Raw genomic sequence first — 9,319 nt, forward strand, 5'->3', positions numbered from 1 at the left:
GATCAAAGCCACAAAAAACTAGTTATAGTTTATTAATCCTTTGTTATTGCTTCAAATTCTTGTAATTTCTTTATAATTTAAGGGTATATTTTTTCCTGAGTCTTTGCTGTGTTGTTGATGAAACTTGTGATTTCACTTTGCCTACCACCATTTGAATAGGTCATGTACAAATGATTAACCTTGTAGAAATAGTAACTATACACTCTTTGAAGCATTGCATGGAATGGAACATAGCTGTTACACATTAGCTTTTCCTGTGCTAGTACCCTAGGTAAGTTTACCATAGATGATGTTGAATTCTGACATGATATGTTTGGTAAGCAGATTATTATTTAAATTTCAATTTGCTTTAATTAATTATATAATTTGTAACAGTGCTTTTATTGATTTTAGATGCATTAAGCCACAACTGAAGTCTTTTGCTCTGGGTATCTATACCTTAGCCATAAGAGTTCTTGGTAAGTATAATCTAGTTCACGGCAGCCATCTTTATTTTATGGTCTCCATCATAAGTATATTTTGAAGGTGTTTTAAAAAATTTTTGTGGGATTACCATGCATAGGTAAATGATGTAGGTAGTTAAGTCCATAATCTTTTATTTTCTTTCTTCATTTCTTTATTCCCTCCCTCTTTTCCTTGATTCCTCCCTTCCTTTGTTCCAGAATTATTTATTGAGTGTCTGTGAGGAGTCCCAGATATAATAAAGAGCTTTTATGAGAGTAATCACAAGTTTTTAAACAATCTTGCCTCTTCTATTATGCCTATGTTCTCACAAAATCCATTACTCTATGGTAGAGCTCTCAGCAGAAACCAAAAATTATTCATAAGAAAGGGTGAATACTAAATATATATATTTTTCAGTTTTAATAATGGAAAGAATCTGTTGAGCTACTCTCAATGTTCATTACTAAGTTATGTCCTTAGGCAGAATGATACAATCATTCAAATAATTCAAGCAAATGGATTTGAGTCGAGATTTTTAAAAATGTAATTGGAATTGTTTTCGGACTACCACATCTTTTAATATACATTGGTTGAAACCCATAAAAAAACAATGAATCAGGCAAATAAGATTTTGCCCTTAAAGAGTTGATATTCTAAACCAGAAAATAAAATCATTATAAATGATCCTCTGTAGTTTAACCAACAGAAAAAAATCTATCTAGGAAGAAAAACTCAGAGCTTTAAAAATTTGAAATTGAAATTAAATTTAGTTTACAGACATCTTGATATAAAATGGCTACATGTTAAGATATAATATAATTCTGAAAAAATTAGAAAAGAAGTGAAAACTGAGGTGTATGACATCATGGCTGGCTTTAATTCTACAATAGGAAAATAGAGATTATAAAAGTGTCAGATTGGCACCAGCCACATATGCTGAGGCCGGTGGGTTCAAACCCATCTCGGGCCAGCTAAAACAACGACAACTGCAGTAAAAAATAGCTGGGTGTGGGCAGCGCCTGTGGCTCAGTGAGTAGGGCTCTGGCCCCATATACTTAGGGTGGCGAGTTCAAACCCAGCCCTGGCCAAACTGCAACAAAAAAAAATAGCTGAGTGTTGTGGCAGGTGCCTGTGTTCCCAGCTACTCGGGAGGCTGAGGCAAGAGAATTGCCTAAGCCCAAGAGCTAGAGGTTGCTGTGAGCTGTGACACCACAGCACTCTACCAAGGGCAAGAAAGGGAGACTCTGTCTCTAAAAAATAAAATAAAATAAAAGTCAGATTATTGAACTTGAAGAATATCCCTGGCTAGTATTGATCTCTATATTTAATTAGCTTTGGAAATATATACCGTATGTCGATAAAGTTTGTGTGCAATTTTAACCTGCACACTATTTTAAATTGCACTTGAACTTCATGGCCACCCTAGATGTAACTTACAAAGCAAAAGTGGTTTCAACTAAAAGAAATGATTTATAAAATTGATTTGATAAAAATAATATTTGAAATTAGCAAAAATATCATAAGCAAAGTCAAAAAGCATATGAGGAACTGGAAAAACATTTTACAATTTACTACATACAAAGCAGGCAAGTGGTTAATTTCCCTACTGCAAAGAGAAGGCCTAAGCTTTGAGAAAAAAATATAATAGAAAGTCTCTTTGCTCTCCCTCTCTCAACCCACACACATATTTCAAAAGTAAATAGTGGACATCTTGACACTACTCTTCTAAGGCCCTCAGTTTGTATTCTCCTAGAAGCAAGTACATTGTCCTATATAAGGACAATAGTATTCTCACACTCAAAAAAATTAACCTGGGTATGATACTCTACCTAACATATATTCCACAGTCAAATTTCTTTCATTATAATAACAAAATCTTCTAGACAAGTTTTTCCTTTTGATCCAATCAAATATGACAAATTTAATTCTCTTTTTTTGTTTCCAACAATTTCTCATTGTTGGGGGGGGTTGCTTTTTTTGTTTTTAGCAACATTTACTTTTTTCAAAAGACAAAACCAGGTGTTTTGTCGGCTCTCCCACCATTTGGATTATCTGTTTGTTTGCTGTTGAGTATGTTCAGGTAAAATACTCGGGTGAGAATACTGCCCAGGTGAGATTGTGTACTGCCTCGTGAAGCATATTAGGGTGCACATAGCTTCAGTTTGTACATTCAATGGAAATTTTAAGTTTGATGGCTTGGTGAAAGTGGTGTCTACCAGTTTTCTCTATTGCAAAAATCCTTTTGCAACTAATAAGTAATGTATAATAGGATACTTTGAGATAATGATACTTTTACCCAAATTTTAAGCAACCATTAATGATTCTAGATTAAATCAATTATTACATAGGTAATAATAGGTACACTTTTGAATACAAAAATCTATTGAATTATATCCCATTTGTTATAAGAATGAATGAATAATCTCTGAAATTTAGATGCATTATGAGTATTCTCAGATAACTCTAAAAATAGTTTGGTGACAGTACTTTATTAAGTATAAGGATTTTTATGAAAATGCTTTTTCAGTAGAAAGCAATTCTATAATAGAAGGAAAAATCTAAATGTGCATATACAGTAGAACCTCTGTAAGTTGATTATCTAAAGGACTGTAACAAACTGATCAACAGGTGGAGGTAGTCAACATCAGGAACTGTCCAGTCTGTGAAAATTAGGTCAACTTAAGGAGGTGGTGGATGTAGGACATGGTCAACTATGGAGGTTCTACTTACATGGTTGAAACTCAAATGCAAAACAAAAGTCCAGGCAGTTAATGAGTGAAAAGGGCAGAGAAAAAGCTGTACAGCCTGGGAAAGTAAACTCCAAGTGTGTGTAGAGGATAGAAATGGGGGATGGCAGCAGCTGCTGCTTAACCCCAGCCAACCATCACCGTGGATTCCAGATAATGCAGCTGTTAAAAGAATTAGGACATCTGCAATTCTACATGAAACCTTCTGGCTTTTAAATATTAGCTACTAATGAAGAAACAAAAACCCAGACCTATGTAGACTGAATAATAGATGTTAATGGATCACCGATTTAAAATATATAAAATATGAATAGAGATTTGAACAGACTGAAATCTACTTAAAGTACTTTTGTTAAAATCTATATAAGAGAGATACCTTTTCTCCCTAAGGATGGATTAAATTCACAACAAACTTTTATTAAGACTCTACTAAGGTTTATAGCATGAGAAAGAAAGACATACTTCCTGCCCCTGTTTAGCTTACAATGTGGCAGGAAAGGAGACCAAACAAGCCTTTACAGGAGGATAAAAGGTTTTGAAAAGAAGTACAAGTGCTACTAGAATGGAATAAAAGGAATCAATGTAGTTTAGGCCATCAAAATAACCTGTCTTGAAGGAAATTATTCAAACTGAGATTCAAAAAGTGAATGTGTTTTAAGAAGAGATAGGACAGCAGTGTTTGGAATAAGGAAAACTATGATTGTATAAGATATTAGGGGAAGAGGGGAGAACATTTTAAGCACTCAGAGTAATCCAGTAATATTGAAGTCTAAAATGTTAGATGATGAATTTCGTCCCAAACGAGGCAGGAAATGTAGATGGAGCACAAGATCCAATGAGCTACTCTTGCCTTGGAGCAGAAGTCTGGGAAAATCATCTACTTAATTGAGTGATCCAACATCTGTATAATAAACAGATTGGAAAGGTTAGGGAAGGAAGTGACAGAATCAGAAATTGGCTGTTGCTTTAAATTAGGGCAAAAGTAGGGGCCATAAAGAGAAGAGAATGACGCTAAGACATACCTGGGAGGTAGAGTAGGCATGATTTGGGGATAGATTAAATGTCATGATGACCAAAGAGAGGAGAGAGAAAGGGATCAAAGATGACACCCGAGCTTGAAACTTTAGCAATGGGTGGTCATTGATAAAAGGACAGCTCTGGGTAGGAAGACATTAGCTCATGGAAACAGAATTCTGGAGGTACATGAAAACATGGAAGTTATTGGGTAAGTCTGGTGCATGTAAGAAAAACTGGGCTAGAGAGATTGGTTTTGGACATTTCAGCCTTTCATTTCCCAAGTATTGATTAGACTGAAAGTGTTTCTGGATAATCACTCGTAACCAAAAAGACATCCATGTGTTTTTAATAGCAGTTGTTTCTTGTCTCACAGCAGGAATCCCAGCTCCAGTATATTTTGGAGTTTTGATCGACACTTCATGCCTCAAATGGGGATTTAAGAGATGTGGAAGCAGAGGATCCTGCAGGTTATATGATTCGAATGCTTTCAGGTACCAAACCAATTACATTCCCACATCTCACGGCTATAAAGTCGCAGGTTTATACAATGCCCCTGACATAATTTCTCTCGTAGTTTCACTGCTTGTAAGGCAGAGGACAGTCTAATCAAAAAATGGGATCTGTATCACTCAATAATTCTATTTTCCCTTGATTATTTGCCTGGATGTTTGATATTTTTTCCCATTCCTAACCTTGACTCTTATTTTAAGAGAGTTGAAAAATATGATGAAAGGGTTCAGAAGAGAGTAGAATTTTGCACATAAATGGGTAATTCCCTGAAGTTCACAAGCATTTAAATTTAGGTCACATTTTGAGTTTAATTCTATTCTTTTTCAAACTGAGCCAAACTGTACCATTTACGTCAGATCTAATCCCCCTGGGCAAGAGTTGGATTTGGCTCTAAATCTGTCCGGCTTTTATTGCCAAACTGATGTTCAATTATTCCAGTACTTAAAATGCATAAAAGAAAAAGGTTTTCTCTGTGTGGGTGAGTGTGTACAGGGGTGAGGGGCACGGCTTTTTCACTAGAGTGTCATTCACCTCAATTCACCAAACATTTAGTCCCTTATTGCTTAAAGCAATGGTTCAACAGTTTAACAGGAAGAGGATTTTTTTTAAAAAAAACAACTTACAAGCTGAACATTTTCTAGAGAAATAAACTTGGGGCTGGACCATCTAAGTTAGATGCTAATTGGACAGACCATCTCAAATAAGTGTGTTTGGTTTAATAGGCTTTGATGTTGTGTGTGAAACTTATTTTGGTCTTTGAGAGGGACCTGATCTGTGAGTATAATTCAGGCTTTATTCACTTTTTTTTTCATAAGGCCATATTCATTGTAATGTAGAGACAATGTAACTCTAGCCAAGGCTGGGAGTCCATTTTCAAGGTGACTAAAATAAAACATTTAACCCATCCTTCCATCTTTTAACATCTTCAGACAGGGCACAGAACTATGGGAATCTCATGGAAGAAACTGATTCAAGCCTCTGATGTGCTCTTAAATCATTCTGCTTTACTGAGGGCTCCTTTTCCCCTTAGCATTGATTCATGCAGTTTTTTCCATAGGAGTGAGTTAGGGAAGGTCTGAGGATAGAGTAAGCACATAATTTATCATTCAAACCTGGACATTTGAGAGTGAAAGGTGGGACTATTAAAATTACACTGGGCTGACACCGGCATAAATTGGGACTGTTCTGGGAAAATAGGGATATGATCACCTGGTCCAGGAATAATTTACAGAAAGGATGGAAGTGAGTATGTAATTAGTAGCTGGAAAGGGTGGTACACTGAGAAATTGCTTTATATTCGTAAAGTGTCTTCAAGACACAAGTCTACTCTGCTCTTCGTAGACTTACCTATGTTCACAGAAAGGTCTTTCCTAGCCAGCAATTCTGCATTCTTAAAGACAACCATCCGAATGAGATCATTACCTTCCTTGCACATTGTATTTCAAGGTGGGTAGCTGTCGTAATGATGACTCAGATTCTTTCTTCTTCCAGACACATATACCTGGGACTCACGGTGATGTTGGGTATGGTGTCCATTTTCCTAAGCTTTGCGCTACTTTTCCTTTTAAAGAAAAATTATGTTTCAAGACATGGAAACTTCATAACCAAGAGAGACAGAACAATGGTGTCGACAAGATTCCTAAAGGAAAACTGTGCTACGAGTGATCATTTGCTACAACCCAACTACTGGCCAGGCAGGGAAACACAACTTTAGAAAAATGATGACTCGAAGCCAGGGTTTCTAATTGGTGGACATTTCGCCCACAGATCAATTTTAAGGAAGAGCATTCTAAATGTGTAACTTCTTTGTCATTTCAAAAAAATTCTACTTTGTTTTTGACCGTAGGTGTTAGGTAATATACCTGATAATAAATATTATTAAGCATATTACAGAGGATGCAGATGATAAAACTAATTTTAAACCTTTTAATTTATATACAATTTCTTACATGTTTTTCTCCTTTATTTTGCCTTGTGCTCATTGATATGTATCAGCTGTAGTTCTAGTAGAACAATTGTCCCTGTCTGGTTACATTTAAAGTAATCTCTAAACTGAGTTGCTTGTCTAAAATAAGAGAACACTGCGAGGAAATGAAGTCACGCCTCAGACTTCTTCAAGTATCACCTTAATGATGATGTTAGGATGGAGCCAGACCATGGAGAGAAAGATTTCACTTTAAACTCCCCCTTTTCCTTGAAATACCATAATTGATACAGGGATGTGTAGTAGCAAATGATCGTGGGGGTCAGAATTTTGGATTATTAGCTCATCTACTGTTCATTTACATGTGCTTTTCGTGTGATACTGTAAACGACCATGGTTGTAAAGTAATAAAATTAATGTTAACATGCTTTATCAACCTTTTATGAGTTCAGTAGATTAAAGAATATTGTTAAATACAATGCTGCCCATATTTTAATGTATGTAATCTCCTTATTTATATACCTGATGTGTTTCTAAAACATGCTTGAAAGTTGGGTTTTCGAAAGTGTACAATAAATGTAGGTGTTGTAATAGGAATGGAGAGTGACAGATGAATGATGGGAAGGCAGGTGGGGCACCATCACGGGGTCTGGGGACTCATGGGTAGGAAGCTGCCACTATCTTTCACTGCAACTGAAAAGTTCAAGCCAGGTATTTCCTCTTTCCTGGCTCCTTGGCACTCCTCTGAGGAGGGTTCATAGGACCAGCAGTCCACCATCTTTAATAGTCAGCTCTATCATGTGTATTATACTTTTCTTCATCCATCCAGCTGTATAGAGGGGCCTGAGCCTTCCAAGAAAAGCCCACTTAAGACAGAGACCTCCCTAGTAAGGCATCCTTTTCAGCTACCACCATCCAATACTGTCTGTATTCTCTTAGTCCTATACAAACCAGAAAAGATCAGGGAGAAGAAAAAATTGGGTTAGGAAAGAAAGCCTGAAGGGCATTTAGTATGAGTGAGAACACACGAGTCCCTCAAATGCACGAGAGGAGGACCGGCACTTATCAAGAATATTTTCGAGGTCAGAATGGAGACACATAATTCTACTATATATCAGCCACTCTAAAATTGTATTGCGAGGCTGGGCAGGGTGGTTCACACCTACAATCCTAGCACTCTGGGAGGCCAAGGTGGGAGGATCACTTGAGCTCAGGTGTTTTAAGATCAGCATGAGCAAGAGTGAGACTCCATCTCTACTTAAAAAAAAAAAAAAGAAAAATTAGCTAGGTGTTGTGGCGGGTGTCTGTTAGTCCCAGTGACTCAGTAGGCTAAGGCAGGAGGATCACTTGAGCCCAGTAGTTTGAAATTGCTGTGAGATAGGCTGATACAACTGCCCAAGGCAACAAAGTAAGACTCTGTCTCTAAATTAATTCATTAATGAAAATAAAATAAAATACAAAATAAATAAATAAAAATTGTATTATTTAATCTTTAAAGCAGTCTTAGTATCAGAACCCCCATTTTATATATGGTAAAACAGGCTAAGAGAGGTTAGACAAATTGCTTATCCCCGGAGGGGTACAGTCAGGATTAAATACATGTATAAATCTAAAGTTGTCTTTCCAAGCTGACACAATATGACATTGAATAAACACCTTCTATCATTGGTAATGTCTCTGCATCGGTTTATTTCGTTAAATCAGTTTGCAACTTTCATTGTCTTCATCTGTGTATTTCAACGACACATTAATAATCAACAACCATTATAAATCAGAGAATTTATTTAGCCTGTTCTTTTCTTTAAATATCGTTGATTATGGTTTGAAATACTATACACCAAAACATGCTATTTCAACTCATCAGGTAATTGAGGGCAATCCTTTAGAACTGTGGAGACTTGGAGTTGCAACACAGTTCTTAGTAGCCCTTAGAATAAGCAGAACTCATCAGCAGGACAAATCTCACAGGGGAGTCTGTTCAAAGTGTTTTTTGGAGTCTAAGTCCAACAAGCAAGGCCAATTCAAAATTGCAGTAGCCTTACTCAAACAGGGAAGAGATCAAATAAGACAGACAAATGGTTTGCAGTCTTTTAAATGACCCCTTTATATGCCAATCCCATGAGTATGATTGGAAAAAATAGACATGGAAAGTTTGGGAATGGAGAGAAGAGGAAATGTCCATTGCGTCTAACTTTGTCATTGAATTGGTGATGTTCAATTGTTTCATATTTTGCTATTTTTAAAGATGGAAATAGACTTACCTTTGTTTCCAGCAGGCTTACTTCAGACCTGCTGTTGACCCGCTCGCTGTGAGCAGGAGACCTTTGTGTCAATCTTACAAGTGAGTACACTTGTGAACACTTTTCTTTGTAAAGGCATAATTCAAATTCAAATTCTTCACCCTGTCCCCCATGTTCTCTTTCTTTTTCAAAGCTTTATGTCATAATATCTTGAAAAATAATTTCTTTGCAAGTAAAAATCTAAACAGAATCCTTCAGTGACTTGAAAATAAAAAACCAAAAAGGCTGATTAAATGATGGTCTTTTTAATAAAAGGACTGAATGTCATTGAAAAGGAAGCATGTTTTTATGCATAACCTTTAATGTGGTGGTGGGATTATATATGCTAAACTCAGATGTATGGCCTGGGAGGGTATCATTTAGTGTGGAATTGAATT

General features: G+C 36.3%; 1 protein-coding gene across 1 annotated transcript in view; it reads left to right on the top strand.

Moving 5' to 3' along the window:
* Nucleotides 1–6,656, top strand: part of SLCO1C1 (solute carrier organic anion transporter family member 1C1) — a 55,458-nt gene extending 48,802 nt beyond the window's left edge. Inside the window, exons 13-15 of the mRNA XM_012806778.2 lie at nucleotides 394–458; nucleotides 4,582–4,699; nucleotides 6,210–6,656. Coding sequence (XP_012662232.1) covers nucleotides 394–458; nucleotides 4,582–4,699; nucleotides 6,210–6,432 — 406 coding nt within the window. The 3' untranslated portion in view covers nucleotides 6,433–6,656. The remainder of the gene's footprint in view (nucleotides 1–393; nucleotides 459–4,581; nucleotides 4,700–6,209) is intronic.
* The last annotated feature ends 2,663 nt before the right edge of the window (nucleotides 6,657–9,319 follow it).

Source organism: Otolemur garnettii, unplaced genomic scaffold, assembly GCF_000181295.1.
Source record: "Otolemur garnettii isolate 467f Iridium unplaced genomic scaffold, OtoGar3 scaffold00057, whole genome shotgun sequence".
Lineage (NCBI taxonomy): Eukaryota > Metazoa > Chordata > Mammalia > Primates > Galagidae > Otolemur > Otolemur garnettii.